General features: G+C 33.7%; 2 protein-coding genes across 3 annotated transcripts in view; both read right to left on the reverse strand.

Moving 5' to 3' along the window:
* LOC125659536 (sideroflexin-1-like) overlaps window positions 1-3808 on the reverse strand; it is a 20235-nt gene extending 16427 nt beyond the window's left edge. Inside the window, exons 1-2 of the mRNA XM_048891221.2 lie at window positions 3645-3808; window positions 285-467 (exon numbers count right to left, since the gene is read on the reverse strand). Coding sequence (XP_048747178.1) covers window positions 285-442 — 158 coding nt within the window. The 5' untranslated portion in view covers window positions 443-467; window positions 3645-3808. The remainder of the gene's footprint in view (window positions 1-284; window positions 468-3644) is intronic.
* A 3937-nt stretch (window positions 3809-7745) lies between these two features.
* LOC125659537 (transmembrane protein 127-like) lies at window positions 7746-20398 on the reverse strand. 2 transcript variants are annotated; one of them, XM_048891224.2, is made up of 4 exons: window positions 20289-20398; window positions 16857-17235; window positions 16070-16240; window positions 7746-9506 (listed from the first exon to the last, which is right to left on the reverse strand). In XM_048891224.2, the coding sequence occupies exons 2-4, from the start codon at window positions 17212-17214 to the stop codon at window positions 9190-9192; spliced, it is 846 nt and encodes a 281-aa protein (XP_048747181.1). In that variant the 5' UTR covers window positions 17215-17235; window positions 20289-20398; the 3' UTR covers window positions 7746-9189. The 2 variants fall into 2 exon arrangements, with proteins under 2 accessions (XP_048747181.1, XP_056005685.1); XM_056149710.1 differs by lacking the exon at window positions 20289-20398 and adding an exon at window positions 19985-20052.
* Window positions 20399-20478: the final 80 nt, after the last annotated feature.

The raw sequence follows: 20478 nt of genomic DNA on the forward strand, positions 1-20478 counted from the left end.
CTTTTCATCCATATCAAATTTCTCTGGTGTAGCACTCCTCCTAGAGAGAAAGATTCCTATGTAAAATTAACAGCAGTGAAGTAGAGGAAGATTCCTAAGTAAAATTAACGGCAGTGAAGTAGAGGAAGATTCCTAAGTAAAATTAACGGCAGTGAAGTAGAGGAAGATTCCTAAGTAAAATTAACGGCAGTGAAGTAAGGGGTTAAGAAAAAGATGTGGTACTCAGCTTATGAAGATGGAAGGTGGTGAAATAAATACAAAAATCAAATGACAATCATACCAACCTGTATTTTTCCACAATGTCCTGCGCATGATCAAGCTGTGCTTCTGTTGCCAGTACATTCAGGGGGTTTGTGGTGATGAAGAAATGTTTTGCCCGTCCTATAAATGTGCCTTGGTCATACCTTGGGTGTTCGATGTCTATCTTCGAAATTTGTGACATAGTACAATTATCAAATGGAAAAAAACTGAAAAAAATAAAAACAATTGTTTACTGAGAGTAGTCATCATCACTACCACAAAGCTCTCTATTGGTCTCTGTCGAGAATAGCTCAGACTACTGTACAAATCTTATAGGACATTTTTGTCGAGAATAGCTCAGACTACTGTACAAATCTTATAGGACATTTTTGTCGAGAATAGCTCAGACTACTGTACAAATCTTATAGGACATTTTTACATTTGATTGTTAGTTTGTATGTCACTAAATCTTCAGATGTAACTAGCATCAGGTGAAGTACCACAAATTTTGACCTATGTGTGGTGCTCTATTGAGTCCACATCTACTGAGTATCATGATGCAAGATTTCTGCTTGAAGGTCATATCTGAAAGACCTGTGACATTCATTAATAATGTCATGTGCTTGGACAATCAGTATCTATAGATGTTAACTTAAGTTTAACAATCAGTATTAGAGCTGAAACGATACGCCCCCTTCACGATACGATACAGCCCTATTCAGTATCTATATTTATGTTAACTTAGGTTTAACAATCAGTATTAGGGCTGAAACGATACGCCCCCTTCACGATACGATCCTAATCAGTATCTATATCTATGTTAACTTAGGTTTAACAATCAGTATTAGGGCTGAAACGATACGCCCCCTTCACGATATGATACATATTGCAATACTTGTGCCACGATTCAATACTTTCAATACGATACAATGTACAGAAGAAACCAAAAATTACATTGAAGAAAAATTAATTATCAACATACGCAATCACACTTTTAAAAGCAAAATGTTTCTTAACTGCCAAACGGTAAGATGCCTGTTGGCTCTGTACTCTGTAGTTTAATTAAACTGATAAAGTTCATTATTGTTTTCGTCAGACTTGAGGCAAACAACAATCTGAATGTTATTGGACTCTATGTTGTCCCTCACGCAGGTATGTTAGATAATACTAAAGTACAGGTCAAGACTGATGCATTTTAATTAACCGTTTGTAATAAACGTATCAAATCAAAAATTGATGCAATGAATCGAACATTGAATCAAGCGTTTATATTGAACAGTATCAATATTTCGGTGAATTGTTTCAGCCCTAATTAGTATCTATGTTAACTTAGGTTTAACTAGGAGCCGAGATCAAGAATTGAACCCATGACCTCTGGATTGTTGTGTGTAAACAAAGGTTCTGCAAGGCAGGGCATATCCCCTTGCAATGAGGTGTACAAGCTTTTTCTATGAAGTTCTGTAGTGACCTTGAACTTTAACCTCAAAATCAATAGGTTTCTTTCTCTCTAGGTAACAAAGCTATACAGTATCTACAAGCTCAGTGTTTGATAAACATTCACACACACTTACCCACACAAGAACGGTACTGTTAATATACTATATATCTGAGGATTGAATGATATGTAAATTCTTCTGAATCTACCTGTATGCTAAATATGAGCTACTTTTGATATCTTTCAATTGCTAAACTGTGACTCAGATAATAATTCATTTGTTATTATAATAATATCATTATTAAAATTACTTCATTTGTACACATCAATAAATAATACAGCTTCAAATAGCATTTTAAAAATAATTCAGAAACGTCAAGCTGAATTTTCAAATAGTGACCTATGGCATTGACCTTGGTTTAGGATCATAATCATGAGAAATCTAGTATTTAAAGATGTTTTACAGTTTATAAGCCTCGCCCTAAGGCTGGCACTGTTAGTCCTGGGGTTATGAATTTCACAACTTTGACAGTGCTCCAGCTCCATGCTCTGTGCTAAATGTTCTGACACGGATATAGGAGAAAATATTCACAATGTTACATCCTTCCCTTGAGCTTGAAGCCCTGGTACTTGAGACATGAGATTCACTATCTAAGCAGAGGTCTCCATGTTCAATATCCCTACATACCCAGTTCTTGTGCCAGATATTCAAGAATTAACACATTTTTACAGGCTCCAATAAGTGCATCCTCATAACAGGATCCTTTATATTTGTGACTCACCCTGAACCCCCGACTAATATCAACCATGATATACATTGCAACAGGAAGCTGGGAGAAAATGCAACAGACTAGATTCAAACCCTGAACCTCCAGTCAGGTGCTCTACCAACTGAGCTATCTGAACCTCCAGTCAGGTGCTCTACCAACTGAGCTATCTGAACCTCCAGTCAGGTGCTCTACCAACTGAGCTATCTGAACCTCCAGTCAGGTGCTCTACCAACTGAGCTATCTGAACCTCCAGTCAGGTGCTCTACCAACTGAGCTATCTGGCCACCAGTGATTGAACCAATCTGACTGCCACATCATCATGAATTTCAAAACTTTTCTTTTTACTTTCATTCTTTTTTATCAAATTTAGAAGATTTATTGAAAACTTATTACAAAAACAAGGGTCATTTAGCTGAGGTCATGGTCACTGACTACCACCCCTAAGCCACTGTTTGTTGTAAGTTACCCTGATAACTGTTGAGACCAATGGACCGATTGGTGTTTCATCATTACATATATTAAGTATGTAATTCTAAACTGAATTTGCAGAACCCAGAAATTCTATGCACAAATTAAAATTGTATGCACACATATCCTTTACAGATCTTCCATATGGCAACCTCTTAAAGAGATTGTACTGAACTGTATTGAGTCAAACAGTGAATTGTGTTAGGACAGTGTTAGGACATAGTGTGGGGGGGGGGGGGGGGGAGAGAGAGAGAAAGAGAGAGAGTGAGAGAAAGAAGTAGCTCACTCCAGAAAATTATAACTTAAATTTAAGAATCAACTGGGTCAATTAAGTATATGTCACATATTGAGCCAAATCTTCTCCACATTTGACCAAATCGTCTGACAAACTGAACCAAATTGCCTCAAAATTTTGGTCTATCTTGTCCTTGGGTTTAATTGTCAATGGGCCAAAGTGTCTGACATATGACAATGTGTACCTACCCCTGAAAACTTTAATTTTAAAGGTTTATCTATGTGACTTATGTCTATTTAGGTTCCTTTTAGTAATCGATTACACGTTATAGGCATTATATGGACATTGAATCTCAGGATTTTCCTCTTGTCTCTAGCAATCACAGATAAACTGAATCTTGCCAAGATCATGAGATTAAGGTACGGTTGTGATTTCATGACCTTCCAAATGGTGTACAGTGAATAGCTAACATCCCTTAATTAACACTGTTACTCACATTCTAATTCCAGACAGCTGTTATCCTGCTAAGCACCCCCTAACTCCTTTTCGCTCTTTTCCAAAACACTAAATGAATGTCATTTGAAGCTGAACAAGCAAAGTAAAAGTTGCATACAGTTATATTGACGTGGTCTAGTTCGGTATCCCGACAATTCAGCCCTCGGATAATTCGGTCCATAGTCATCTCGGCACATGGTCAAATTGACACCTAGTTAAATCGGCAGGCCTACTAATGATAGTCAATCTGGCACTTACGGTGACAATTCAGTATCTTGCTGGTAAATTCGGCACTAAGTTGTAGTTTTAGGTGTCGAACTTAAGCTTTCTTACATATCGTAGTCTTTGTGTTCTCTCGTGTATTCTGTCCGTATTATTGGTATATAAATTAGTACCTAGCGTTGTTTTAGGTTTTCTCACTTAAGTCTGGAGAATTCAATTCCACTGTTTTGTTTTTTCAAATGAAATAAGATATGACTTTTTTTTTATTACTATTATCATATTTCACATCAAAGAAACATGGCATTGATAAAATCGGATATTCATATTTTCAAAGACTGGTTACATTTAGTTGGTTTAGTTTAGACTATAGTTTCAATTTAATGTCAATAGCATAAAAAAAAGATACTATTCAAATGTTTAACATATAAACAATATAATGTCAACTTTGGCCCCGCCCTGAAGTCAAAGCATGCATCTACCCCCGGGGATCATATACAAGCACACTAGGGTAGCCATTTACAATTGGCTATAGTGGGTTTTTCTATAAAATGTACGGTGGTTGTGGATATTTTGGAACATTAGTTTGCCAGTTTTTGTCCCGTCCCCCGGGGTTGCGGAAGTCCTGAGATTTACATCCCCTTTGTCCCAAAGATGCTTAATTCATACAATTTTTAAAGAATTAGAATAGTACGTGTAGCTTTCAAGGAGTGGCTAACGTTGTAAAAACAACTTTTTAAACGTTTTTTGTACCATTTACTGAACACGATTTTTTTAATCGGTTGTGCGATTTACTAAATTGTACAAACGATTTTTTAAATCGCAGAAAAGACTTTCTATAAATCGTTTGTACAATTTATGTACTAAATCGTAAAACTGATTCATTTTATCTTTCTTATTGGACGGTGTGCGTCATAATTAACATTGCCGAGAAAGCGATTTTCGTTTTTTATTCATTGTTGGGTAAGTAAACGACGGAAGTGAAATTGAAAAATGAGGAAATACTGAAAAATAATATGCCTTTTTATATTGTGGAATAAGAACTGGAACATCCGGGATCACAGAACGATCGTTCTATATTCTTTCAAGATTAACACTTCAATTTTGCAGAGAGAGAGAGAGAGAGAGAGAGAGAGTAAACATGATAAAATTACGTGAAGTTCATGTAACTCATTTGTCAGTTTTGCGGAGGTATGTTGTCTTCTTTGTCTTCTTCTTGTGTGTGTGTGGGGGGGGGGGGGGGGGGTGGGGGGGGGGGGGTGACGTCTTGTTTTTATTCAGTCAGTAGATTAGAAGAAAAAATATATGTGAGACGACAATACGATGATAAAGATTTTTTTCCCTTCAAAATATCATTCAAAAAGGGGTGGTATTACAGCTACATTCAAATTCAGAGCTGCCAATGCTAACTTTCCTTGTTATACAAACATAAAGCAATATTTCAAGGTGTTTTATGTGCTTCGCATGTTTTATCCCGTGAACAAAGAGGTTAAAAGTCAATCATCCGTTATATGTCTATACTAAAACAAATTTTCAAAGTACAATTATTTAGTTCATTGTCTACCGATAATGGTAACACAAAGTTTAATATCAAATCATTCTTAGTCAAAGAATATGTAAAATAAAAATTTATTTTTCAATACACATCCTACACAATTACATTTATATCACATGTTGGTTTACGGTTACCTTAGATTCTTTTTTATTTTGTAAACTTAGTATGAAATGTAGCGGATAATTTTTTATTATGCAACTTGTCTGAATTTGGACGACATAATTTGTAGACACACCGAATGCACACAGTGGATCCGTTTAAATCAATATTTGTCTAGTATTTGATGCAGCTAAGATACGTGTAGGAATTAAAGAGGAGACTTTGCTGTCAGGCATGTTTATCATGCATGTATATAGCCAGTCTACTGATGATTTCATGTTTATCATGCATGTATAGAGCTAGTCTACTGATGATTTCATGTTTATCATGCATGTATAGATCCAGTCTACTGATGATTTCATGTTTATAATACATGTATATAGCCAGTCTACTGATGATTTAATGTTTATCATGCATGTATATAGCCAGTCTACTGATGATTTCATGTTTATCATGCATGTATAGAGCTAGTCTACTAATGATTTCATGTTTATCATGCATGTATAGAGCCAGTCTACTGATGATTTCATGTTTACCATGCATGTATAGAGCCAGTCTACTGATGATTTCATGATTCGTCAGATTTACCTGTAATATTTTTTTAAGAATTTCAGGTAGAAACTTCATTTTTACTCAAAATGATTATATCCCACTGTCTGTTTGCGGACTGCTGTTTGTGATAAAACAGAGAACCCTGTAAAGTATGAAGGAGAACAGACGTATACTACAACAGGAACACAGGCAAGTCTAGTGAAAACAAGAGGTCCGTGGGCTACAACACTCACCCGAGTCATTCGTTGGCCCTGCTTTTAAAATATCACTACCCTCTTTAATCCCCATAACAAAACTGGTCCTTAACCTAGCCCTATGGAATTGTGACTATAGCATCTGAATTCACTTAATATAGAAATTCCTCGATATCTTTATGACTAACATATGGCCTTGCTTGGGAAGATCATAACGACTTTCCTCCCTAAAAGACCTCCCCACTTTAGCTGTAGCTTGTGGTCCCTTTTTACCATCCCTCTTTTCAAAGAAAAAATTGATTTATCTACTATACTTTTGGTGAATATCAAACACGGATGTATCTTCAGTAAGTGCTCAGTCTGTTTCCCCTGGGATATTGAAAGATAAGGGTAGAAAACTAAATTTCAAATGGTCATCCTTAGCCAGAAAACTACAGAATCACTACCCAAGGTCAATACAGGTAAAAAGAAAACATACATGTATATGTAGTTTTTGCAGGTTTTTATCGTATTTATTCATATGAATTTCACCACCAGTACAAGATTGTCCAGTCTTACCTTATGGATACAATTTTTCTTTATTACAAAACGGACTTGTAACAGAAAAAAAAAAACCCTGGACAACCTTGTGCTCGATATAAACAAAGGTTTTAAAAACCGGTCATTCGATGAATATCAATAGAGATTTAACAAAAACAGACAAATGAAAGGTAAAGATAATTAACGAACACTGATCAATCTCATAACTTCTACAAGCAAGTCGGACACACCAGAGGTGGAATCAGGTGTCTAGGAAGAGTAAAGATCCCCTGTCGACCGGTCACACCCGCCATAAGCCCTATATATTGATCAGATAAACAGAGTTATCCGTATTAGTCAAAATCAGTGTGCTAAGAACGGTCTAACAATCGGTAGGAAACACGTCAGACAGCATTTGACCAAATGATTGGTTGAATTGGCAAAATAGATCGTTATAATGACCATGAAATTTGCGAAATGCTGACTTTACATAAACGAGACTGTTTAAACCTCTGCACCATCAACTTGTTTGTCCGATTTCAAAAGACAGCATAGCTCTTAATGTTAACTTGGCCAATCACGTAGAAAATGCACTCAATCTAATTAAAATGAGATCGTCCATCCGCTCCCCAGTTTTCGATATGTCGCAAACTTAGATTGGAAATGCACTCAAAATATGAAGCAAATGTAGAAGTTTATATCCCTTGATGTACTACATCGAGGGATACCTGGTATCAGAAAGAAAATGTAACCAAATCCAAAAAACGTACTCCTACTCCAAAACTGTAACATTGTGATCGCAGGAATCATTGAGACCAAATTCAGCATCACAAGGAAGATTAGCAAAGTAATTCCCTAGATGTAACTTTCAAGAAAGTTTGGTCCAGGTACGCCTCGTTTGGGAATTGGATCAAGTCTATAGATCATGGAATATTTTCATTTTAATAAAATTAAAGTCATGCAATAGTGGGTTGTAAACATTTATTATAATGCATTGATACTCTATATATACAATGAAGTTCTCAATAATCTACATCTAATACAGTAAAACACAGTTATAGTGAAGTGCTGGGGGAAGAACATTTAATTTGTTATAAAACTAATTCATTAGGGGCAAAATCAAAAGTTTTCTTCTCTTTTTCCACTAAAGTGTAATCAATGTCCGGTGACAGAAACTTGCGGGAGATTTAATCCCCCCCTCCCCCTAACTGTTTGAATTTAGATTTTTATCCGACATTGATCTTTTGATGTTGCCCCTTATATCAAGGAAGTTCATATTTTAAAACTAAAGGGCATGAAAATGACCTCGCTCTAAGAGTGAATTCATTATAAGTGTGTTCACTATAACCCTGTTTTACTGTAAGAGTGAATTCATTATAAGCGTGTTCACTATAACCCTGTTCTACTGTAAGAGTGAATTCATTATAAGCGTGTTCACTATAACCCTGTTTTACTGTAACTATATCATACTATCTGTATCATGACAATTAAATCACACGAGTTAAAATGGTAATTACAAGTAGTTTTGTGACTGTTAATACCGATTTAACAGTCACCAACTGAATTTTAATGCGGAACCGGTAAAGTGGATGTTTTCAACCATTAAATCAGCTTTAATGGTTGCAAATAACAATGAGAACTTAGCTAACCCTATTCTGATGCAATTTATGCATTTTGCTTGGTCTTATTTCATTGAGCGTTGGTTGCTTTTTCATACTATGTAAATGCCACAAAATGTTTATGCTTGACATTATGGTTTTTTTTTTGCATCATTCTATTATGAAATCCCAGTTGAAACCTTTCTGTTTCATTAATACTCATTTAACTGCTTGAAACCCCATTGCATTAGCCAATCAAAATGCGGATTACAAAACAGTTGCATCAGAATTGATAATTTATGTTGAACAGCATATGGTCCTTGGCATATCAACAGAAATTAAAATCACATTACTGGATTCAATATGAATTCTGTGGTTTTATCTTTATTCATGGTGCACAAATTTTTGCTGAGCAAAACTACAAAATCTAGAAATCAGCAAAGTGCAGTATTTGTATGTAAAGAATAAAGAGTAGCTGAACATAAAAACAAAATTGTGTTTTGAGGTTAGACCATTAAGTCTGAGACACAGTATTGAAAAATTGTTGTGGTGAACAGAAAGGGCTGTGTTTTATATGTCATAACCAAAAGACCCATGACTTTCACTTATAATGCTTTGCACTTGGCAAAGGAACAGTCACTACTCATGTGGTCTTCAGTTAGACACGATGCCAGGACTGAGAATCGATTCCAGGGCCGCTGTGAAGCTAGTTCCCTCATCACTAGGCTAAAGCAACTTGGAAAATTGTAGTAAAATTAAAAGCAAGAAATATAAAAACAATTTAAAGCTTGCACAGCTTAGCAGTTTTTTCTACAGGCTTGGCTGGAGGGAATATGGAGGGGGAGGAATGTCTATGTGTCCACTTTCTGGCTCGGGGGTTACACAGTCATACACCTGCTCCTCTAACAGAGCATTTGTCTGGTCATCCTCATACACTGGGTATCGTCGTAAACAATTCAATGCTGTAGCAAACACACCCATGCCACCTGCTGCTGCCATTAAGTAAAAACTGATGTCAAATGTGACGGTCACTTTACTCCCTGTGTGAAGTTTTGTCATTTTCTGGAGAAACAGCACCTCTGACACAAGCCAGTAACAAAACAGGTCTATAATCACACACAGAATCACTGAAATAGAACAAAGTTATGTATTATAATCACACACAGAATCACTGAAATAGAACAAAGTTATGTATTATAATCACACACAGAATCACTGAAATAGAACAAAATCATGTATCATAATCACACACAGAATCACTGAAATAGAACAAAGTCATGTATCATAATCACACACAGAATCACTGAAATAGAACAAAATCATGTATCATAATCACACACAGAATCACTGAAATAGAACAAAGTCATGTATCATAATCACACACAGAATCACTGAAATAGAACAAAGTCATGTATCATAATCACACACAGAATCACTGAAATAGAACACAGTCGTGTATTATAATCACACACAGAATCACTGAAATAGAACAAAATCATGTATTATAATCACACACAGAATCACTGAAATAGAACAAAGTTATGTATTATAATCACACACAGAATCACTGAAATAGAACAAAATCATGTATCATAATCACACACAGAATCACTGAAATAGAACAAAGTCGTGTATCATAATCACACACAGAATCACTGAAATAGAACAAAATCATGTATCATAATCACACACAGAATCACTGAAATAGAACAAAGTTATGTATCATAATCACACACAGAATCACTGAAATAGAACAAAGTTATGTATCATAATCACACACAGAATCACTGAAATAGAACAAAATCATGTATTATAATCACACTGAAATAGAACAAAATCATGTATTATAATCACACTGAAATAGAACAAAGTTATGTATTATAATCACACACAGAATCACTGAAATAGAACAAAGTCATGTATTATAATCACACTGAAATAGAACAAAGTCATGTATCATAATCACACACAGAATCACTGAAATAGAACAAAGTCGTGTATTATAATCACACTGAAATAGAACAAAGTCATGTATTATAATCACACACAGAATCACTGAAATAGAACAAAGTCATGTATCATAATCACACACAGAATCACTGAAATAGAACAAAATCATGTATTATAATCACACTGAAATAGAACAAAGTTATGTATTATAATCACACAGAATCACTGAAATAGAACAAAGTCATGTATTATAATCACACTGAAATAGAACAAAGTCATGTATCATAATCACACACAGAATCACTGAAATAGAACAAAGTCGTGTATTATAATCACACTGAAATAGAACAAAGTCATGTATTATAATCACACACAGAATCACTGAAATAGAACAAAATCATGTATCATAATCACACACAGAATCACTGAAATAGAACAAAATCATGTATCATAATCACACACAGAATCACTGAAATAGAACAAAGTCATGTATCATAATCACACACAGAATCACTGAAATAGAACAAAGTCATGTATCATAATCACACACAGAATCACTGAAATAGAACAAAATCATGTATCATAATCACACACAGAATCACTGAAATAGAACAAAGTCATGTATCATAATCACACACAGAATCACTGAAATAGAACAAAATCATGTATCATAATCACACACAGAATCACTGAAATAGAACAAAGTCATGTATCATAATCACACTGAAATAGAACAAAGTCATGTATCATAATCACACACAGAATCACTGAAATAGAACAAAGTCATGTATCATAATCACACACAGAATCACTGAAATAGAACAAAATCATGTATCATAATCACACACAGAATCACTGAAATAGAACAAAGTTATGTATTATAATCACACACAGAATCACTGAAATAGAACAAAGTCATGTATTATAATCACACACAGAATCACTGAAATAGAACAAAGTCATGTATCATAATCACACACAGAATCACTGAAATAGAACAAAGTCATGTATTATAATCACACACAGAATCACTGAAATAGAACAAAATCATGTATCATAATCACACACAGAATCACTGAAATAGAACAAAATCCTGTATCATAATCACACACAGAATCACTGAAATAGAACAAAGTCATGTATCATAATCACACACAGAATCACTGAAATAGAACAAAGTCATGTATCATAATCACACACAGAATCACTGAAATAGAACAAAGTTATGTATCATAATCACACACAGAATCACTGAAATAGAACAAAGTCATGTATCATAATCACACACAGAATCACTGAAATAGAACAAAGTCATGTATCATAATCACACACAGAATCACTGAAATAGAACAAAGTCATGTATCATAATCACACACAGAATCACTGAAATAGAACAAAGTTATGTATTATAATCACACACAGAATCACTGAAATAGAACAAAATCATGTATCATAATCACACTGAAATAGAACAAAATCATGTATCATAATCACACTGAAATAGAACAAAGTTATGTATTATAATCACACACAGAATCACTGAAATAGAACAAAATCATGTATCATAATCACACACAGAATCACTGAAATAGAACAAAGTCATGTATCATAATCACACACAGAATCACTGAAATAGAACAAAATCATGTATCATAATCACACACAGAATCACTGAAATAGAACAAAGTCATGTATTATAATCACACACAGAATCACTGAAATAGAACAAAATCATGTATCATAATCACACACAGAATCACTGAAATAGAACACAGTCATGTATCATAATCACACACAGAATCACTGAAATAGAACAAAGTTATGTATCATAATCACACACAGAATCACTGAAATAGAACAAAATCATGTATCATAATCACACACAGAATCACTGAAATAGAACAAAGTCATGTATTATAATCACACACAGAATCACTGAAATAGAACAAAGTCGTGTATCATAATCACACACAGAATCACTGAAATAGAACAAAATCATGTATCATAATCACACACAGAATCACTGAAATAGAACAAAGTCGTGTATTATAATCACACTGAAATAGAACAAAGTCATGTATTATAATCACACACAGAATCACTGAAATAGAACAAAGTCATGTATCATAATCACACACAGAATCACTGAAATAGAACAAAATCATGTATCATAATCACACACAGAATCACTGAAATAGAACAAAGTCATGTATCATAATCACACACAGAATCACTGAAATAGAACAAAGTCGTGTATTATAATCACACACAGAATCACTGAAATAGAACAAAATCATGTATCATAATCACACACAGAATCACTGAAATAGAACAAAATCATGTATCATAATCACACACAGAATCACTGAAATAGAACAAAGTCATGTATTATAATCACACACAGAATCACTGAAATAGAACAAAGTCGTGTATCATAATCACACACAGAATCACTGAAATAGAACAAAATCATGTATCATAATCACACACAGAATCACTGAAATAGAACAAAGTCATGTATCATAATCACACACAGAATCACTGAAATAGAACAAAATCATGTATTATAATCACACACAGAATCACTGAAATAGAACAAAGTCATGTATTATAATCACACTGAAATAGAACAAAGTCATGTATTATAATCACACACAGAATCACTGAAATAGAACAAAGTCGTGTATTATAATCACACTGAAATAGAACAAAGTCATGTATTATAATCACACACAGAATCACTGAAATAGAACAAAGTCATGTATCATAATCACACACAGAATCACTGAAATAGAACAAAGTCGTGTATCATAATCACACACAGAATCACTGAAATAGAACAAAATCATGTATCATAATCACACTGAAATAGAACAAAGTCATGTATCATAATCACACACAGAATCACTGAAATAGAACACAGTCGTGTATCATAATCACACACAGAATCACTGAAATAGAACAAAATCATGTATCATAATCACACACAGAATCACTGAAATAGAACAAAGTCATGTATCATAATCACACACAGAATCACTGAAATAGAACAAAGTCATGTATCATAATCACACACAGAATCACTGAAATAGAACAAAGTCATGTATCATAATCACACACAGAATCACTGAAATAGAACAAAATCATGTATTATAATCACACTGAAATAGAACAAAATCATGTATCATAATCACACACAGAATCACTGAAATAGAACAAAATCATGTATCATAATCACACACAGAATCACTGAAATAGAACACAGTCATGTATTATAATCACACACAGAATCACTGAAATAGAACAAAGTCGTGTATCATAATCACACACAGAATCACTGAAATAGAACAAAGTCATGTATTATAATCACACACAGAATCACTGAAATAGAACAAAGTCATGTATCATAATCACACACAGAATCACTGAAATAGAACAAAGTTATGTATCATAATCACACTGAAATAGAACAAAATCATGTATTATAATCACACACAGAATCACTGAAATAGAACAAAGTCATGTATTATAATCACACACAGAATCACTGAAATAGAACAAAGTCATGTATCATAATCACACACAGAATCACTGAAATAGAACAAAGTTATGTATCATAATCACACACAGAATCACTGAAATAGAACAAAATCATGTATTATAATCACACACAGAATCACTGAAATAGAACAAAGTCATGTATCATAATCACACACAGAATCACTGAAATAGAACAAAATCATGTATCATAATCACACACAGAATCACTGAAATAGAACAAAATCATGTATCATAATCACACACAGAATCACTGAAATAGAACAAAGTCGTGTATTATAATCACACTGAAATAGAACAAAGTCATGTATCATAATCACACACAGAATCACTGAAATAGAACAAAGTCGTGTATTATAATCACACATAGAATCACTGAAATAGAACAAAATCATGTATCATAATCACACACAGAATCACTGAAATAGAACAAAGTCATGTATCATAATCACACACAGAATCACTGAAATAGAACAAAGTCATGTATCATAATCACACACAGAATCACTGAAATAGAACAAAATCATGTATCATAATCACACACAGAATCACTGAAATAGAACAAAGTCATGTATCATAATCACACACAGAATCACTGAAATAGAACAAAATCATGTATCATAATCACACACAGAATCACTGAAATAGAACAAAGTCATGTATCATAATCACACACAGAATCACTGAAATAGAACAAAGTCATGTATCATAATCACACACAGAATCACTGATATAGAACAAAGTCATGTATCATAATCACACACAGAATCACTGAAATAGAACAAAGTCATGTATCATAACCACACACAGAATCACTGAAATAGAACAAAATCATGTATCATAATCACACACAGAATCACTGAAATAGAACAAAGTCATGTATCATAATCACACTGAAATAGAACAAAGTCATGTATTATAATCACACACAGAATCACTGAAATAGAACAAAATCATGTATCATAATCACACACAGAATCACTGAAATAGAACAAAGTCATGTATCATAATCACACACAGAATCACTGAAATAGAACAAAGTCATGTATTATAATCACACTGAAATAGAACAAAGTCATGTATTATAATCACACTGAAATAGAACAAAATCATGTATTATAATCACACACAGAATCACTGAAATAGAACAAAATCATGTATCATAATCACACACAGAATCACTGAAATAGAACAAAATCATGTATCATAATCACACACAGAATCACTGAAATAGAACAAAATCATGTATTATAATCACACACAGAATCACTGAAATAGAACACAGTCATGTATCATAATCACACACAGAATCACTGAAATAGAACAAAATCATGTATTATAATCACACACAGAATCACTGAAATAGAACAAAATCATGTATCATAATCACACACAGAATCACTGAAATAGAACACAGTCATGTATCATAATCACACACAGAATCACTGAAATAGAACAAAGTCATGTATTATAATCACACACAGAATCACTGAAATAGAACAAAATCATGTATCATAATCACACACAGAATCACTGAAATAGAACAAAGTCGTGTATCATAATCACACACAGAATCACTGAAATAGAACAAAATCATGTATCATAATCACACTGAAATAGAACAAAATCATGTATCATAATCACACACAGAATCACTGAAATAGAACAAAATCATGTATCATAATCACACACAGAATCACTGAAATAGAACAAAGTCGTGTATCATAATCACACACAGAATCACTGAAATAGAACAAAATCATGTATCATAATCACACTGAAATAGAACAAAATCATGTATCATAATCACACACAGAATCACTGAAATAGAACAAAATCATGTATCATAATCACACACAGAATCACTGAAATAGAACAAAGTCATGTATCATAATCACACACAGAATCACTGAAATAGAACAAAGTTATGTATCATAATCACACACAGAATCACTGAAATAGAACAAAATCATGTATCATAATCACACTGAAATAGAACAAAATCATGTATCATAATCACACACAGAATCACTGAAATAGAACAAAGTCATGTATTTATATCCATAATGTGCTTCTAATTGGTTAATAGAATACTGTTTCTAATCATTGATTTAATATTCAAACTCTGTCATAGTACTTAATAGATATTTATACACCTTTTCATACAATGACCAAAATTTACCTGCAATGACACTTAGTATGGCATTTCTGTGGAGGATTCTCAGTGAACGCTGAGTGGGACCCACAAGGTCGAGAATAAAGGCACACAGCGTACACAGCAAAGCCAGAAAACTAAAGGCAATGATGGTTTTCATCAGACTCACTGCTTTATGGGTAACACAGTTGTCCATTGCTGAAAATACAGTGTAATTAATTCACTCTGTTTCATTAACCATAACACACAGTAGATTCTTAATTAATGATTCCTAAACTTCATTGCTTTCTGGCTGGTCCTTTTTCTTACATGTGTATTCTTAATTGTTTGTTGTTTACTTGAAAAAGTGAAGACAATGAACAGGGATCAGTATCTTAAACCCTATAAGAATACAAAATTGAGAGTAGGGCAAACACAGACCCCCGAAAACACCAGAGGTGGGATCAGGTGCTTATGAAGAGTAAGCACACCCTGTTGACCGTTCACACGATACATATTGCAAATACAGATTTTCACTATCATATCACTACAGTTGAATTTGAGAAGTTGGATCTTTTAAAATTCATGACAGCTACAAATCACAACAGGTCATCTGAATATAAAAATCAGTATTGCCTACTCTTCTTCACAGAAGACAAAATTCAAATACTTTTTGTTCCCCTAAATATTGCTCAGTCCATGCTATTAATTTGGATAAAATTTGGCCTAGCAGTATTTTGAGAAGTTGAAAATTGCCAAATCTTAATGCATTTATGACACAGAAGAACAGTTCACAATAAAACTCATAATAAAATAAGAAATGATCATTGCTTACTGCTGGACGCATCACCTCCATACTGGTACAGTATATGGGTCACAGCATTGCCATTTGGACAGTTTAAGTCATATGTCCCCAAAAAATGACCCGAATAGAAAAACTGATAAGCTCCTAAGTGATCAAGAGGAACACAATTTCTCAATCGACAGCCTCCACCATGTAACGAAATCCATCGAGGTTCTGCGAGGGATGTACACATGATCACTATGGATACCATGCTGCAGAGCGCAGACCAGAAGTTTTTCTCTTTCAGTTTCTGTCGACTGATTCTACGTGAGGAGGATCGATGTCGACTCCGAGTTCTACTTCTGTGCGACTCTCTCCCACTACTACGACTTCTGTTGGATCTCGGCATGATTTCACACTTTCTCCTTCACTTAGAAAGGCAAAATACATCATTATTATTATCACTATGCTATAATAAGTACACTAAAATAATACTTTTATACTAGATGTCTCAAAAAACATAAAGATGGCCAACATTTTTACAGATGCTCTGCTCATACTGAAAGTTTGGGGCATGTATATTATTACATCAAGCTTCACACTGTATCAACAGAGTATTGTCACACCTACAATATCAAATTGCTTATCATGCCAATTCTTACAGGGGCATTATTTCATTATTTGCCAAAGTCATATTTGCTGATTTTTCACAAAATGACTAAAACAACTTTACAGTGCATGTTCATAAAAATCACCACCGACACATTAAAATTCATACATCTTGCAATCTTGAAATTAGAATATTTTTGTTCATAAAGAAACAATTGCTGAAAAATTATTGTAAATAAGTAAACAATTCACTGTGGAATTTTTTCTACAAAATTTGACTGGAGGTCAAAATTGTTTTTGCTTTTCTTTCTCTGTCAGATTAATTTTTCTTCATTTTTTTAATGTAGTGCAGCATTTTAATCATGGTTAGAATTAAAAAGGCTTTATGTCCTAGTTGACAGCTGTCTGGATTTAAAAAAGAAATTTAAGGAACTAGATTGATCTTCAATTGTAATATCATACATGTAGGTTTTTGCTATTTTTTTTTATACTATAAAATTAAACTTTGTGCAGATAGAAATAAATCTTTCAGAAGAATTTTATTCACTGAATAAAATATTTTAAAAAAACTAGTAAAGCACTGGTAGTGCAAAAGTTTACATTTTCCAATGATAATTACATGTATCTATGAAAGAAAAATGTTGTCAAGGGCAATAACTCCAAATATGCTGGTATCTTCTCTACTGTATGTCTATTATACAATGATTTTCCTAATATCCACAATTAATTTTTACATGTTTATGAATTAGCAGTTTTTGTAAACTGTTGATATTAAAAATTTGCCAATTTAATAAGTTTTTATCTATTTTTATTATTCTGATTTACCAACATACATGTGTCATTTTCTGATGTTGACCTATACTTCTGTTTTTGTATGCCTGACATCTTAAAAAAGGTGGCTACATACACACTTTCTTTGGTTATAAATTAAATCAAACTATATTGAATGGAAATTAATACAGTTTTTCCACTTTCAACCATTAATATTGATAAGTCACAACAGGAAGGAGCTACCTTAACCACAGAAAGTTTATTCAGGTCTAAGTTCAGGTCAAATACTTTTTGGTCTCACGATGATTGTGTAAATATAGTCATATCAGCAGTGTGCTCAATACATGAAAATCACACACATATCAAAATTATTTATCTAAGAAATGATTCGATGTATACAAGATTCAAAACAAACTTAAGTATAATTGTCTTCTCAGCCATGATATTTGCTTAAATCTCAAGGTTGGTTTGAGTACTTCATATTGCCATGATCTCAATGGGTTAAGTACACAGAATTTAAATAAAAAATTTTTGTTTGCCTCCCTGAACAGTTTAACCCCCTACCTCGGTTTTGCCGTATTAAAACAAAAAGGGCATAGTTATTTCCCTTGATACCCACCTTCATAGAATTTATTTCTAGCCTGTTACACTAAATTTAGAGGAAGGCAGTGCAATTTACAGACACCCAAGGCCGAACATCTAAAGGTGATTTACAGAGAGGACACCCACATTCACTGAATCAAACTTCAATCTTCATAAAATAGTGAAATAGCATATGTTATCTAATATTATGTCCTTACAAATATGTTACAGAATGAATTATTACATGATTAATTTTTCATTATTCATATTTCAGAAAGGAACTGTAAGCCATTCCATCCCATTCATATTCACAGAGATAAATTAATGGAGAGAGGAGTGTGAATTTACTCTAAATTGGTAAATAACAATCTATTACATAAAATTCTAGTTTTGAAATTACTGTTTTAAATAGTAACTCATGTAAATGATAAAGAGAGTACTAAATAATTGTATCTATTTTAAATCATCCTCAATAAATTGGATAGAATCAAATAAACCACCATGTTCTGGTGACATATGGGAGGGTTCCACAGTCATTACTTGGTGGTAACCCCAATTTCCACCCACAGCCACTCGAGCAATCATGATTTCCCACCCACATGAGCCATCATGATTTCCCACCCACACCATCTTCGCTAGCCAAGGGTTTTGGGTCCACTCCGTTTGAGGCAATATGATCACGCGTTTGTCCTTTTCCGTAACCAGCAAGAAGACTTGGACGTGAATCAGCACAAGAATTGAGAATCAAATTGATACATTTCTTCACCAGAAGTGTGCCTGTGGATGAGGTTAAAAGGCCTGAACTGAATCCCTGTATAATGTGTAATTTAGATTTTCACCGTAGTTTGGTTTTGTAATCATTAACGTCTTATTCACTCTAATAAATAAACATATCTTAGATGTATTTGAAAGCTTATGTTTCATATTGTAACGTACAACTGTGATGTCATAGTTGCATTTGTGTACACATGGCAATAGACTCTGATGGCGTTGATCCACATACATGTACGAGGTTCACTTGCGGTTACGGAAATAGCCGAGTAGTTACGATTGCGCTTGAGATCCTAAGTGGAGTGGACCCAAAACCCTTGGCTAGTGAAGATGTACCCACACAAGTCATCATGATTTCCAGTGAACAAAGTCCTACAAGTCAAACCTTTAACCACATATATGTCTTAGCTTTATCTATCTGTTGTGTGTGTTTATAAATCTTTTACATCAAACTTGCATCAATGTTCGCTTCATAGACGCATTGAATCCAGTAACGACCAATTTCACGGCTACACTGGCCTGTAAAAGTTTGAAATCGATAGATTTTATAGACAGACAGATGTTGTTGTTTTTAACAAGCTTAATGTTACAAGGCAGGAGCATTAAGTCCCTCTACCCAAGAGAGGGATTTGTGGTCAATGACAAAAAGTTTTACAGAACACAGACATTGTCACAAATTTGTTGAATTTTAAAGTACTCAATGCTCCCATTGGCTTTTTAGGTCTACATGACTGTAAAAGGCATACTTACAAGCTGTTTGACAACTGTGATTTAACATTAACTTCTATTTCTTCCTGTTACTGTTGACATTGTTGTGCATCGGGTAAATTGATAGAAAGTGGTAAAAGTAGTACTGCCTGCTGTAGACCGAAAGTTCCGGTCGGATTGCGAATACAAAGGTCCATGAAAATATAAAAATCTAATCTACATTTCACTTTAT

This window comes from Ostrea edulis, chromosome 9, assembly GCF_947568905.1.
Source record: "Ostrea edulis chromosome 9, xbOstEdul1.1, whole genome shotgun sequence".
In the NCBI taxonomy this organism is placed as follows: domain Eukaryota; kingdom Metazoa; phylum Mollusca; class Bivalvia; order Ostreida; family Ostreidae; genus Ostrea; species Ostrea edulis.

What these genes read in the sequence shown, in the direction of transcription:
- LOC125659537 (XM_048891224.2), bottom strand. Translation starts at nt 17,214, where the DNA reads ATGCCGAGATCCAACAGAAGTCGTAGTAGTGGGAGAGAGTCGCACAGA. An exon ending in TGGAGGTGATGCGTCCAGCA is followed by an intron (nt 16,241 to 16,856) that starts GTAAGCAATGAT and finishes CTGTATTTTCAG; the next exon opens with CAATGGACAACTGTGTTACC. An exon ending in CATACTAAGTGTCATTGCAG is followed by an intron (nt 9,507 to 16,069) that starts GTAAATTTTGGT and finishes GTTCTATTTCAG; the next exon opens with TGATTCTGTGTGTGATTATA.